The sequence below is a fragment of the Grus americana genome, chromosome 11 (genome assembly GCF_028858705.1).
Source record: "Grus americana isolate bGruAme1 chromosome 11, bGruAme1.mat, whole genome shotgun sequence".
In the NCBI taxonomy this organism is placed as follows: domain Eukaryota; kingdom Metazoa; phylum Chordata; class Aves; order Gruiformes; family Gruidae; genus Grus; species Grus americana.
The window spans coordinates 4273126-4288586 of NC_072862.1; the positions used below are offsets into that span (position 1 = coordinate 4273126).

Genomic DNA, 15461 nt, shown 5'->3' on the forward strand with positions numbered 1-15461 from the left:
CTTCTGGGCATGCTTCGTTAGGTGACATACTCTGCACAACTGAGACCTTTACTTTTGTACCAGTATACTGAGGAGAAACACGTAGTTGTGCCATAGAAGATCCATTTGAACTAATTCATCGTTTTAATTGTGTTTGGAATCCAAGAAGTGTCACGTAAGTGCTCAATAGTAGTAGCAATGTAAATACAGGTGCTTTATTTCACTGTTACTATCCCTTCTGTTTTAGCTTCTGCTCCAGATTTTTCCAAGAACCCAATGAAGAAACTGATCCAGGTTCAAATAGGCAGCACAGTTGATTTTGAATGCAAACCCAAAGCTTCCCCTAAGGCCAAATGCTCCTGGAAGAAGGGAGGTGAGCAGCTACACGAAAATGAAAGGTATCAAGTTACATTGGTTTATTCGTTTTAATCTTACAAAAAGCTTGTTTATGTCTTTTTATGTAATAGTGTCATCTGTAGATCCAAGTAGTTGTGAAGTCTCTCTGAAGTCTGTCTAGCTGGGGGCGTTGGTTGTTGTTTTTTAATTGTTATTGTATCTGAGCACTGAGAGTACATGCATATTGCTTTCTTTAAGGTCAAAGACCAGATTTTATTTTCAGTTTAATGTAGAGTTTGGCCTGACTTAGAGAGAACCACATACTGACAGAAAACTTGAAAGCCAAAGCCTATAAAGCAGTACTCAAAGCCTTCGACAAAATGCTTTGAAAATGCTGGCAAGGAGGCAGATGAGGCATATTACAGCCACGGTGATAATGTGGCTGAGAGGGGGAAAAAAAAAAGTTAGCAGTTGGGAGGTCCAGAATAGCAGATGAAAACAGGAAAAGAAAATTAAAATACACTTTCAGGTTCTTTTCAAGCAGCCATGAACTTTATCTATCAATGATAACGTATGGTGCCGTTTCGCTAGTGTTTACATGGTAGTGAATGTGTTTTGGTGTGAGTAATTCTCAGTGGAGAGTTTGTGATTCACCTATATCCCTACCTACATGTAAACATTTTGTCCAGCAATAACCATTAAGGCATTACTGAATTAGTCATAAACTAAAATTGCACAAGTCACTGACTAAATCATATAATCAAACTGTATGGCAGTGTACCTCTCGGTACGCTGGGGCAGCCGTTTGCTTTGCATCTCTCCAGCGTTGGGGATTTTCAAGCTTTCTCGTTTACACTTCAATATTTGCGTAGACTGAAAAAAACCTCCTTGGATGAAAGGTGTAATTAAGATAGTTACATATCTGATTTAGCATGAAACTAGGCAGTTTGATACTTAGGACATTCCAGCTGCAGCCCTTCAGTGCTCAGTACAGGCCCTAAAAACTCTTAGGAGCAGAATAACTATTTGGGAGTTTAGTTTGCCCTGAGGTCAGCCTTTCTGCAGCTGGTTGCCGGAGTAGCTGAGTTCACGACAGACTGCAGTCACAGCAACAGCCGCAGAAAGTCACGGGGTTTGCCAGGGAGCAGCGAGGACAGGATGACTGCGAGTGTTCTTCTTGCAACGCTCTGGTATCACCCTCTACTTAGCAGGATAATTCAGGGACAGTGGTATCACTGAAGTGTCCAAAAGTCCAGACATGAGACTGAGGAGACCGAATACTTTGTATTTGAAGGAGGATTGCTATGGCAGTGCGTTTTGATTTCATGAATGTAACCCTGCTTCTCTAGGTCTTTGCGTTAGGTTTTACAAAGCTTAGCCTATCATGGGGAAGCTAGTTCTGAACCAGGTGAAACTCTTCTAGTCCTATAGTAAAAGACTACGTGGTGGTTTTGGTTTGGAATTTCTAAATGCAGAAGATGCTACCAGATAAGTCGAAACTTTTAGAGGTTGCAGTTGAGACCATTGTTTGCTCCAAGGTAAGGCTAGAGCTCTCTCCTTGTACCCAAAAGGTTTGGACACTTGGTGTCATCTTGATCTGTGCAGCTCTGGCTCTTTCTTCACAGGGAACACAATACTTTTCATGTGTTCAAGTATTAAGTGTTGTCAAATGTGGCAATCTGGCAGAACTTTAGGCATCTGTCAATAGAGCTTGACATGGTACCACAGACTCGCTAGCTGGCTGCATGCCTGCCAGCAAGCAAAATCTTGTTCAAAATAACAATAGTTGTTTTTTTTCTTTCTATGTGAAACCTTCCATCATCTTGTAATGATGTAGTATCACATCGATAAATAAGTCTGTAACACAGGGCCACAACGATCTCTAAAACTCATGTGAAACCTGTTGCTTTTTGATGATTCTCACTTGTTCTTATTTTTATGGTCACTTTTGTAAAGCATGTACATAAATGCATAGCACTTGATACTGTCCGTTTAGGAAAATTCCTAGTTTTTGTCCCCATGCCATTTCCATAAAAAGGCAGGAGAGAAGAATGGTATCCTTCCCATTCCTGCCTGTCTCTTGTTGGCGCTGACTGTCATCAGCCTTCAGACAACCTGTGCAGGTTCGATTCATGATAGTCAAAGGTGCCAGGCCTGCCTGGACCTTGCAGGGCTCCACACATGTCCAGGAGAAGATGCCAGCCACCACTTCTGCATTGCTTTGTGAGCTATCTGTCTGGATAGGCGTCAGATCTGGTCTTAGTGGTGGCTTTGGATTGCCCTTCAAAAACAGTACCCACCAATTCCATTTGTGGTGATGGTACCAGGCTAAAGAAAGTAATGTTCAGTTTCTGAAAATGTATTGAGCATACATGATGCTGCCTGCTTAAATTCATGAATATAAATGGTGGCTTTTAGTTCTGCAACATGCAGGTATTTCCAAAATATGGCCCAAAGTGTCTCCTACTATATTTTTGACAGCACGCTGTAAATGGCTTACAGAGGAAACATAATAACAAGCCCATAATCCTGAATTAATCTAAATGAAGTACACTCGCCTTCAGAGAAAAGCAGAAATGCGATTCTTTGCAGAAAGCACTGGAGTTCATTACTGTCTGCTATGAATAATTGCAATTCCTGATTTTCTTGCAGTTCTACAATTCTTGCAATTCAGGAAAGGGTTTCCAATTAGCAGTACACTTTTCAACCATTAACTACATTTCTAATGAAGAAGTCTGTTAGGGGCTGTCTTTTTTAATTGTAGAAAAAGGGAGGAATGAGTTCCCAAAAGGGGTAATGCTGGCCACAGAGGTCCAGCGTGCTCTTAACCTAGGACAGGTAGGGGAAGCAGAATGAGCTTAATTACATTTGGAGCTCGGACCTACAGAAGGGTTCGGGCTCACAGAGCACTCCTTAGGAGAGCCAGACGGAGATTGAGTGTGTGACGGAGACTGCGACTCCCCTCCCTTACCATTGCCATGTGCTTGTGAAGAGCAATCAGGGTCTTCAGAGAGTGAAGCAGGTTACTTCGTCTCCGTCAGTTCCTGCAAGGGAACAGCTCTTACCTTATATATATGGATATATATACACACGTAGTTTCCCAAATATATTTGCTTTTGAGTAGTTAAACCCATATTCTTATTGGTTTGGGTAGGTCTGCTTGTGGTGTAGTGGAGTTACTCAGCGTTGTTAGAGAACGGGGACAGAGTAATGTTTTGGTTGTCTCGTAGCTGTACATGAATGTTGGAGCGTGTCCTCTTCTGAGGATGTGCCAGCACGCTCCACCAGCACTCTGGTATAGATACCCCGGTCTAACCCTGGTAGTTTGGGCTGTACCTGAACTGGAAAGGCTTTCTGGAAGGGTTAGAAGCCAAACGTGGCTTAGCATGAGGGTAGAACTAGTCCTTAAAGTCCACTGTAAAAGTGAAAATGTCACATAACATGCAGCAACGTGGATACAATTGATAGGTTTTAAGAAAACTCCCATTTGAATAATAAAAATAAAGCACAAATACTCCAATGTATTCTTAGCATTTGGTCATAAGCAAACTGTTTTTGCTGGAGGTACTGACCACATTACTTTAGTAAAGCCTGAAATATTTTCATTTTGATGGCACTGTAGCTTGTATTCTCAATTTATTTTTAAATGGTGCTGCATTTTCAGTATGTAGAAGATTTGGATAATGACTCAGTAAATTTTAATTAAATGAGCTGCGTATGATATGTCTTGTGGAGGGAAGAAAATATAATTCAAAATGGATTCATGGGCTCTGGACTGAGAAATTGCTCAACGTTGAAGAATACAATCTTGCTTCTTGTTAGTTTTGCAAAGCATGTGATTTTTTTTTTTTTTTTTTTAGAATATCTTGAATGAGGAGAGCTAGGCAGTGAAGAGCAGTGGAATGCAGAGAGAATTGAAGGTGTAGGAGTCACTGTAGAACATGCAGAAGGAAAGACAGAAGATGGGAATTAAATTAATTGGGTACTGAAGGAAGAAATGTTTCCCAACAAAATGCAGTTTTGGACGTTTGAAATAAATAATTTTGGGTGATGTAATGAGCAAAATCATCAAGAATTAGGAAAAATTCCCTTGTCTTTAATGACTGCCAGATCGGGTACTGAGGGTCAGTTTTCACCCTGGTTATTGTGTGTACCACCACGCTGGGAGCAGCTTGCACTTACTCAGGCTGTTCTTTGCCAACCATCTCGTAAGATAAGGCCTTGAATAATTTCTCTAAAGCATATATTATCTGCAATCATTAAGCCACAACTAGGTTTTGTTTATTCCATCTACTGGTCCCAGGGTCTCCAGGGAGAGCGAGCAGAGGATGCAAACTGTAGTTGCCTTCGTGTACCACCTTCTGTGTTGAAAAGCTGGCCTGAGACACCTCCATCTCCAGATGGATGAACTTTGTTGGGTTTTTTTAATCCTCCAAAAAAAGGAATATTAGATGTTTAACCAAGGTTAGATGCACTTGATGCTAGTTTAACTCATCAAAACCAAAAGATATACGGTATATATATGAGATATATATATAAGATATATATATATGGTACAACCTAGATAACTCCTTTAAAGATTTCTTTAACTCTTTTATGCATGTATATGATTTGCAATTGATACGTAGTACTAGACAGTTGCTGCGTATTGGCTGTAGTGGGTCCTGTGCTCCTGGCTCGAATACCTGACTGGAAACAGAATAATACAAGGGATTTTGAGATCGTGTGGAGCAGTGTTTCACCTGTAAACAAATCCACCTTTATTCCTAGATATTTCTAGATTTAACAAGACTAGAAAAAGATGAAGAGATGTTGCAAACTTGTAACTGCACTAAAAGACATTCCAGTGCAATTCTCTTAAAAAATCCTCCAGTTTTACCATCTTAACCAGTGGCAAAGTGATGTCAAATTAAGAGGGACAGAAAAGAGGAGAATTAATTCCTGATAAAATGTTGCATGATTCTTAGAAGTATCAGTTACTGGTTTTATCTTCCTTACAGTTTGAATTAAGTATTTTTATTTCATTTTGCATTACAGTTTGAAATGCTGTAATGTGGAAAGTAATGCATTTACTTACCAGTACTTCAATAAGAGCTTTTCTTTATTTTTTTGCTGACTTTCTTGTTAATTAATCTGGTTTAATTTAGTTGGAATTTGATTGATATATAAAAAGGCAGGTTTGACCCACTTTTCCACTGTTCCTTTGTGTTGAAGGGTTATGAACTGGAAAGCAATATGTTTATGTTTATTATCATATCAATAAGGATCTAAAATAGTTGGCTTTTCTGCTGAATAATCTGACAAATAAAAAAGGCAGTGATTACTTAGTTTGATTATATCTGTTATTTTAGGAATTGAGCATTGTCAAGGAAAGATGAACAAATTTGCATTCATTAACAGTTTCATTAATGACACTAAATTTCACGTGGCAGCCTTATGGTCTTGGATCCTGAGGCCCTTTGTCATGTTTATAAGGTTGTACTGCACCAAAATTTCAATTTAACAGGATTTTGGAGAGTAAGTAGAACTATGCAAACCTCTACATAATACTGTCCCAGTTCTCTGAGCAAGTACGTATGGGGACAGCGAATGCAGAATAGCTTGAATATTCTTACACTACAGATACTGACGTTGACAGATCTCAGACTGGCATCCTGGAGCGACCACCACTTGCCCCCTACTCCCAGATGATATTTGTGTCAATATCTGAAAATAGGAAAATTTGGTGCAGTCTGTAACAATAGCAAAATAATTTATCAGTATGAGAAATACATGTGCTCATTTCAGAGTTGGATTTCTCCATGGACAGTTATGACTAAGATAACAAATTATAATGTCATGTATAAAACCTGACAGACTGGGCAGAATTGACGGAGACTGTAACCCCACTGGCGTCCCGCAGCTGTCTGGAAGATCTGTAATGCCAAATACACGCTTGTAGTTTGGGTGGGACAGGAAGACTCTCATAGTTTTACCAACCTGGGCCTCTCAAGTCAGGAAACTTCAACTCCTGAAGTTGGTTAATCCCTCTCCCCATTCTGGTGACCTCAGTCAAAGAGCATGGGCGTGAGGTCAGACATTTGGCTGTTGTAGGTTGTTTAGTTGGAGGGTTTTTATGCCGTGCCTTTCGTTACTGGAAAAAAAGAATCTTCTCAGAGATTAATTTCCCAAAATTTTACTCAGGAGTTAGCGAGAGATGATGATTTTGTCAAAGATATTTTGATCTGATGACTAAACAGGTCCTAAATCAGTCTCCAGTTGTCCAAATGGATACATGCCAAAGCATTATTCCACCCATTACCTGTTTTACAGGGCTAAAAGTTTCTGCCATTTGCCAGTGCATTAAAAGCGTGCAGGTTGTTGAAAATGGAATTCCCTTTGAAAATTGTTGGCTTTCAGCAAAATGTATTGGAAAAACTCTTGTACATACAGGGAACGCTAAAGGATGTGTTATTTTTTTGTGTTAGAGATCCAGATCGCTTCCTTGCAGCGGGCCAGCCACAGTACATTTGTTTTATCACAGGGCGTGAATATCTAATAATTTTAAGTATACTAAAAGCTTCAGTTTGTCTAATTTTTCAGCAGGAAGGGGTAGAGCTATTTCTGGGTTTAGTGGTTTTGTAGGCTGCGCTGCATTTGCTGTTTTGTAATTGAAAAAGTAAAGCATTCCTCTTTTTAATTCAGCAGTAAAGATTTTATTTTGACACTTTTCTAGAATTGATTTGTTGGTTGGGGTTTTTTTCTTAATTCTGGAAAAAAACTTGATTCTTAATTATATCTTGGTTTTAATAAGCCTATTGCTTAATTATTTTAGGCAAGCTAGACTTGCAGGTAGCTCAGAGCACTCTAAATGTGATTTGTTGTCATTAAACAATAGACAATTTCTGGTTTATACCCCAATCCTATTTTTTCCTTTGTTTGATCTCAGGCTTTGTCAACACTGCTGGGTTTTTTTCTTGGTTTTGCGTTTTTTTTCTATTGGAAACTGCTTCAAAGTAGATGATTCAATACAAGCCTTTCAAAATAGACAGATAGCTAGAAAGTCCGACGACTCAATCGCTTGCTTGCGACCATAATGGATATATTTTAACGTCTTCTTTTATTGATGTCGTTATAATTACCTATAAAATGTATTAATCATGGCTACAACGCATTTAAGATACCTATAAACCATATGGTAAGATTTAATTAAATATAAATGTTCCATCTAATATAAAGTGCAGCCAGATATTACTTAGGAATTTTCCAGAACAAGTTAATAAGCCTCCAGGAGGTCGGATGTGCTGACGCTGATGAAGCACACCCTCCTCACAAATACGCCTCCAACGCCGCCACGTTGGCTTAGGTACCTCAGGACGCTTTGGAAGACTGAAAGATGGTTACCTCCAGATGTAAACTGATTAAACTGTCTATTTATAACTCTTTTCTCCCCTGCATCAGATGCTTTTGTTTGTCATTCTAACAAGGTGACTTGTTATCACTTATAATTTGCATTTATTAATTTCATTATTGTATCACCTTTGCCCAAAGGAAATGTGTTTCAGCTGCAGCATCGAGTGTCGCAACACCTTTTTTAAGAAAATATAAAATGCAATTCAGAATAATTAAGAAAAACAATGAAAAGTTGTGCTTATTTCTGGCGTACGTTTCATTGTAAAGCGCTGCGTCATCTCAGCGGAGCTGTGCAGGGAATGCAGACTCCTGCTTTCCGACATGCAGATGCAACGGGGATTCAGTGAACTTGCTGTTAAGGGAAAGAAGCAGCCTAACTACAGAGCCATGGCAGGCTCCCGCCGCCGTGGTCTGCGGTTAGGGAACGTGGTTTTGGAGGATCAGAGAAGTTAAGGGTGAAGGATAAGATCGCTGAACCCATCAGACTCCAGAGTTGCATTCTCCTGCCCTCATTTACCAACTGATTTGTTCTCTGAAATAATGGATTTGGACGCTTTGCTTAAAAAAACCAAAACCCACAAACAACAGAACATTGTAACACTGTATTATTTATAATATAAATCAATATAAATAAATAATGACAGTGCAGCTTACTGAAGCATATACTTTTTACAGGCCAACTTTTATTTCGGCGAAGCAATTAAATCTAAAAGTGGCGCGCGTTCACCAGGTGTCTCTGAGCCGTGCTGCCTGCAGTCCTAACGGTCTTTATGGACTTGTCCTGCAGCCAGTGCAGCCGTTTCAAGCTTGCGTTACCCTTCATCCGCCTCCGCAGCACATGCGGGGTTTCTCACGGAGAATCGCTCACAGCGAGCTCTTGGATACCGTGTGTGAATGCCAGAAGAGCAAGGAACCTGATTTTTCAAGTGAGCATCCTGCTTATCCCATGCTTGGGACAAGTTTTGAGATGAAAAGCAGTGATCTCAGTTCCCACCTAACACAGCGGACTTCTCCACCTACTTTTTGTAATATGTATTTAGCTTTAGAGAACTGAATGTAAGTTGGGACAAATGAAGATCCATTGATACTAATCTGTCTCAAGGATGTTGAAAATAAAAAGAGCGGCAGGGGTGTGTATTTAATTAATTTTGTGCTGAGCAAAGCAGCAGGTTAATAAAGAAGTACATGCAAGTGAGAAGGCAAAATCCTCATGACTCTTCTGAGAAAGGGAAGATGGCAATGTTGAGTTTCATGACATTTGCTGCCTTCTCAGCTGCTACTGACTCCGACTACTGCGTAAGGCTCCAACTAATGCAGTTAGAGGTCCGCCTGGAGTGTTAATGTTGTTTGCTGTTCTGTTGAGTCTGTGGGTGTTTGGGGCATTTCCAAAATACCTTCTAGCTAAGGCGCTTAGGGGAGGACAGAATAGCCTCGCCGTGATTCCTTCGGTGCCTTTGAAATGGATTGGTGGATCTGAGAGAGAAGCTCTGAAGCTCTTCTGACTTAGGCGTAGTAGGGAAATGTTTGCTGTTTTGTTAATTATGGTGAACATCTTTGTATACAGTTAGTTATATAGCTGCTCCGGGTTATCTTAGAGAAGACTTGGTAGTCTAAGGATATGACAGATGGGAAGACTAGAAATAGGGAGAGAGGGAGTCAGATTAGCCTTACCTTTACATCCCTCCAGTGCTGTTGTCTAGGATGTCACCTCTACTGCTGGGATGCTGGTGCTCTGCTGTCTGTATCAGTACTGGGGGTCTCCTTTTGTCTGCACCTTCTGTAAGCATCTTTCTGGTTTGTTCCATGCTATTTGTCCGTTGGGCATGGCCAGTTTGTGTGGCGTGGAGAGAATTTTCTTTCCTTCTAGCCCTTCCACAAAACATCCCTCTACCATGTCTGCAGGTCACTCCTGCTCAGCGTAGGTGATAAACCGAGACACAAGGCTGCGATAGTGTGAAGGCTCGGTTTGCTTTCTAACCAAGTCTGAGTTTATACTTGCATGGGCTGAATCCTACTCTAGAGTCAGTTGTGCAAATAAACTATTGACTTCAACGCAGTCTGTGTTAGGCTTGTATCTGTGAATGCTGGAAAGTGCAAAATGTGGAGTGTTGATGAAAAATCCTATTGCATCATTATAATAATGACATACAATTATTTCAAAGCTACCATGCAAAACTGCATGGGGTAAACAACATAATACAGTTGAAAATTATTCTAGTTTCAGGTGGTGCAGCTGAAAAAGACGGACTTAATGTGGGATTCTTCTCTCACGCACACAAACATACATACACACGCGTACATATCTTACACATTGGTTCTACTGCTGTCCAAAACAGTGAGTAATATACGGATGGGGTCAAATTTGTTGTATATTGTCAGTGTATGGCCGCAAAATTTTCAAAGACCAGGTTGGTAACAGATGCAGTTTGATATATCTAAGATAACAGTATGAGTATTAAAGCATTTTGTCTACAAACCAATGCTGCAACTTTTAAAATCTCTTCATACTTTTTTAGAATCATGTTATTAAAGGATGGAGGACTAAGAATAGCCAATGTGACCAAAGTTGATGCTGGAAGCTACACGTGCCTGGCAACAAACCAGTTTGGAACAGCCAGTGGCTCAACAACCTTAATAGTTACAGGTAGGTGAGCTGGAACGGGGTCATCTGGGAGGTGACGTAAATGGAATTGCAAGCTCTGCAACGCGAGTCTGCAACGATGTGGAGTCTGAGTTTGCTTATTGAAAAAAAATACTAAATGTGGTGGAAAATAAAGCGTGAGAAGTTATATATTTAACAATATATAAAGATAAAACGATATTTGTTACGTATTTTTTTTAGTTGAAAGGAAAGAGACTTGAGGGATTTTCTGTCTTTGACAAAGATACTTCTCAGATGTGAGGGAGTTCTGAACGCTTTCCTCCCTTCTCTCACTTATCTAAATACTCAATAGTGTAATTATGCTTTTTAAGTTCAGGGTTTTTTTTTTTTAATTTGTTGAGGAAATAAAACCCACAATCAAAAAAATATTTGAGGTAATTTTATATTCCAGTCCAAAATCTGTTTAGCCCTAAGGAAGTATGGGCTGTTTGCTTATGGAAAAAGATGTAGACACTCCAGCTGCAGGAGCATTCAGGAACTCCACGAGCAGTAAAATACAAAGTCTTTCAAAAGCAAATTGTATACGTAATTGTTGTTAAGAGGGTTCTTGCCCATTCCTCTAAGTAAGTCATGCGTTACTAGCTGCTGTCTGAGATACTGGATTAAAAGCACAAGTGGTCTGTGAAGTTTAGCTGAAGACTCTCTTTTCTGATTATGTTCTTTTTTAAAGGTTGGAGTATCTGAAAGATTTTCCAAACTCAGAATTATCTAATATCCTACTGCTTTACATACCCTATATATCTCATAGATCCAAACAGAATTATTTTGTTCAGTGAATTAACAGCTTCACATTTTCAGTCTGTGCTCCTAAATGATTCATGCCCTCTTATATACAAATAATAGAATTATATACAAAGGATTTTTAGAATTAAATTTTATTTCTACACTATTTACAGTACTTGAAATTTTTCTCCATTAGTGTGATTCTGGATAACAAGCAGCTATTCTTAATGATGCTATTTATGTTCTATATGATATATGGACCCAAATATCCAATACATTCTGCCATATATGGATTTCCTCTAGTTTCCAGATTTTATTAGCTCCTTCTCTCACTCCCACCTCTTAATCTTCCCAGTGGCTGCTACTACGGCTTCATGCTCCAAAACATGAGTGTTATTGCTGAGAACCACACACGCTCTTGACCGGTAATTTCATTGCGGTGGGTTGCGGTGCATTTAGCTTTGTAAAGTACATTGGCCTGTCCACAGCAGGTTAAAATTCACCTTTTCAGTGTTGAGTACCTCCCACTGGAATACTTTTCAAGGACACAATGCTCTGACAAGAGGGGTCAAGCAGCAGCATTTATAGTCCAACCGCATAATTGGAAGTGACTGTCATTAATCAGATTTGAAGAACGTGGCAGAATATTACTGGCAAGCAAAGCTCAGCAATACAGGAATCCAATAACTGGTATTTCTGCTCCCAACAGAGCCAACCAGGATTACTTTGGCACCTTCCAACATGGATGTCGCTGTTGGAGAAAGTGTCGTCTTGCCTTGCCAGGTTCAGCACGATCCTGTACTGGACATCAGCTTCACCTGGTATTTCAATGGAACGCTCACCGATTTCAAGAAGGACGCTTCTCATTTTGAGAAGGTTGGAGGGGTGAGTTGCAAACGTCTCCTCGCTTGCCTTAACGCAGCACAGACAGGCTTATTTTTTTTTTCTTTTTTCAACACGGTAAAATTAGGATGTTTCTTCTCTTCTGAGCGTGTAGAATTTTCTTCTATGTTGGAGGGAAACCATTCGTTGAGCTAGCTTGTACAAACGCCTTGTATTTTAGATCTGAAGTACTGCAAGTTCCTACCTCTGTTTCTGCATCTGGCCCTACGTGATTTTCCCCGAGATCACATGAAACACAGCAATGACAGATTAAGGCACTTGATGCGTATTTTGTGAACTTCAGCCTAAATCTGAACAAGAACATCCCATCTTCCCTTATTTATCCTGCACTTGTATCCCTAGTGTACCCCTCAACGTTCTGACGTGAGAAGCCGTATATCTCATTAAATATTTCCTATGCAGGATACAGAGATGCTGCTGGGGGCGGGGGGTGTTGACATTAGTGCTTTTTTAGAATTTAGCCTTCTAATCAAAACATGGAAAGTAAAGCATTAAGACAGATGAAGGATGTATCAAGAGAAGGAACTCAATTACAGCAAAAGCCCTTATTACGGTGCAAGGCAAGGCCAAGTGATAACAAAGCACACAGCTGAGCATCAGCATGAAACTGGCTGTTATAAGCCTTCATAAAGTTTCCTTTCACATATTCTTGCCAGATCTCCTGCTCTAGAGGAATAGTTGTGGGTTAGACACTTCTGCCTGTGAAATTTCAGCGCCTAACTTTTTTGTTAAAAGTAAAAACCTCGAAAGATTTAGCATTTAATCAGTAGGCACCAAACACACAGATTGTTCTGCAGTTTGCAATTGATTAACTACAAGTGCATGCGGAGATGATGCGATTTCCTTGTAGGAGCCATGAGATATTCATAGATCATGTACATTTTCACAGAAATGTTTTGAGAATTACAAACTGACCATCTGTCATGCTGTAATGGGAATGCTCCGATTTCATAGCCCGTTACTTTCCACTATTGCTACATGGACTTTATTTATTTAGTAATATTTCCCCCCCAGCTGTACTCTGGTTGTATGTACAAATAGCAATATTAGAAAGGAAAGGTTAAAAACATACCAAAACCTGAATCTGACAGTTTTACTGGCTCAATTAAGGCTTCATAAGCTGATTACAAAAGGCAGTATTTTTTTCTCATGAAACATTCCAGCTTTTTCCTAAAACAAACACAGGCAAAATTCCAAATCAAAGCCTTGTTTAGGTGTCTTTTTTTTTTTTTTTTTCTTCTTCTGAGGGAAGAAGCACCAAAAAGTAGCTTTTCACAAAAAATTCTCAGTCAGTACTGAAGAAAAATCCAGGGTGAGTATTGGCTAACTCAGAACTCCAAATCTAGAACAATTTACTTGGAAATTTGTCATAAGGGACAGAATTAGGGAGGTTTACGGGATATAGAGATTTAAGGTTTGTTTTTTTTAAACTGTTATTTGTGGCAAGAGGGATTGAAGCTCGTTAGTAGAAAACTTCATAGGTTACCAAGAGATCCATGAAAATATTTTATGGGCTTTTTATCACATTAAGGTCAGCGGAATAATTTCATCTGGAGTTACATGCGGGTCAGGGTACGTAAGTAAGACAGCATAAATACATTCTAAGCCTTCCAGTAGTTGCCATGTGTATTGATTAAATGAAAATGTCTGTGCAAAAATAACTTTGGCTTTCTTGGTCGTAAACATGGCAAAAGGAAAATAATTTTTGAATGGATAGATTTCTATGTCATGATGCCTTGGAAGTCCCTGTCACGCATGCCCGAGGTCTCCGACATGTAGTAGTTAGTGGGAACGTTATGGGACCACCACCTGGTCTTCCAGATGGTTAGAAAAATATAGCATGTAATACTGTCTTACTGCTCTTTTGTTTTTGTTGTTGTTTTTTGTTTTTTGTTAGACAGATGATTTATACAAAGAGTATGGCAAACCAAGCAGATTTCAAAATTTTGAACAGCTTGCCTCTAAACTGTTTGGGGTATCACCTGCTTATAGAGCCCAGCCATGGCCGAGATTGTTATGCAGACAGGAGAAGCCAAAGCAGTTTCAGCAGCTGTTCATACTGCATGGACTCCTCTTTATTTGTATTCTGTGTAGCATGGCGAAAGGAAGGTGACCTTACCGTCACCTGGACTTGTCCACTCTGGCAAAGATTTAATCTGGGTAGGCAAGAATGTGGATACTGCTGATGCTCTGCAGAGCCACGGGAGGTGAGGGTGCCTTCTACGTTGTGGCTTTTTGCTGCTGCAGGTTTCTGGTTTTTTCCCCATACTTTGACATTCTTCCCCAAAATATCCACAAATAATTTAAATGCAGTGTTAATTTTTTGGGGTTTTTTTTCAAGTAAAATTACTCTATTTGACAGTCCCCTTTGTTGAGATGATTTAAATTTAGTTTGCTAAAATAAATTCATATAGAACATTTGCTTGTGAGTAGGCATTGCTGCTGTTGGTCATTCCCTGAATATCCACTTCTAATCAAGTAGGTGGATTGTAGATTGTCTTTGACTCAACTTCTAATGTATTTTAGGCAATCAGCACTGAATTGTCCTGCAAATGCTTACATCTTTGTTTGCAAAAACGACCAGGCATTGTGGTTATATTGTCACAAATGGAAGGGAATCGGGCGGAATTGGTTTCAGCTTGTGTTGAATAAAGAAGTGAGACATCGTAATGCTGAAATAATGGGTATGAGCCTGAAACAAAGGAAAATAAAGAAATGGTTGGAAAGTTTGTTAATGGTGGGTTTGTGGGGTTTTTTTTCCCTAAGCCTAAAATAAACTCCAGAATCGTGTTCCCCTTTCTCCCAAACTGCTGTGTGCCCAGGAATCAGGCATGTGGCCAGAGGAACTGAAAATACCTACAAAATAGGGTTCTGTCTCAAATGAAATGCTGCTTCTCCAGAAAATTAAAAAAAAAAAAAAAACACAAAACCAAAAATTTAAAAATTGAAATCTGACTGAGATTTTTTTTCACCTGGAAAATACGATGTGAACTGGGATAAAGCAGGAATGCAGCTGACAAAGCAGGGATTTTTTTTTTTTTTTAAATGATGCTGGCTACCAGAGGTTTAGTATCAAGCTCTCTACTAAGTGATGTAGAACACAAAATAGTACATAAGGAGCCCTAACGTGATATGAAGTTATAGTTATCACTCAAGTTTTATGTATGGTTCCCTTGATTCAGGAGATCAACCACATGCTATGACATGAGAGACACCAATGGGAAAAAAAAAAATTACCAAAGATTAAATAAATATTCAATGAAGAACAAAGAATAGAGCTTAGACTTGTAAAATGGGGAGTTTAGCCCCAAAGGTACAACCTTTAAATGAAAGTGTGCTCGCAGTAACCTGTAGAATGGCCCAAATTCAGCTTTGTCATTTACACATTTGAACGCCTTAAAAAGCTGTGCTAACTAGACTTAGAAATTTTGTCTAGAAGTCGTCAAATTGGCTGTAGAAACCACTT

General features: G+C 39.5%; 1 protein-coding gene across 3 annotated transcripts in view; it reads left to right on the forward strand.

Annotated features, from left to right (window-relative positions):
• LOC129211365 (contactin-3-like) overlaps nucleotides 1–15461 on the forward strand; it is a 112257-nt gene that overhangs the window by 83887 nt on the left and 12909 nt on the right. For all 3 annotated transcript variants that reach the window (XM_054838364.1, XM_054838365.1, XM_054838363.1), the window contains exons 9-11: nucleotides 227–377; nucleotides 10224–10351; nucleotides 11802–11977. In XM_054838364.1, coding sequence (XP_054694339.1) covers nucleotides 227–377; nucleotides 10224–10351; nucleotides 11802–11977 — 455 coding nt within the window. The remainder of the gene's footprint in view (nucleotides 1–226; nucleotides 378–10223; nucleotides 10352–11801; nucleotides 11978–15461) is intronic.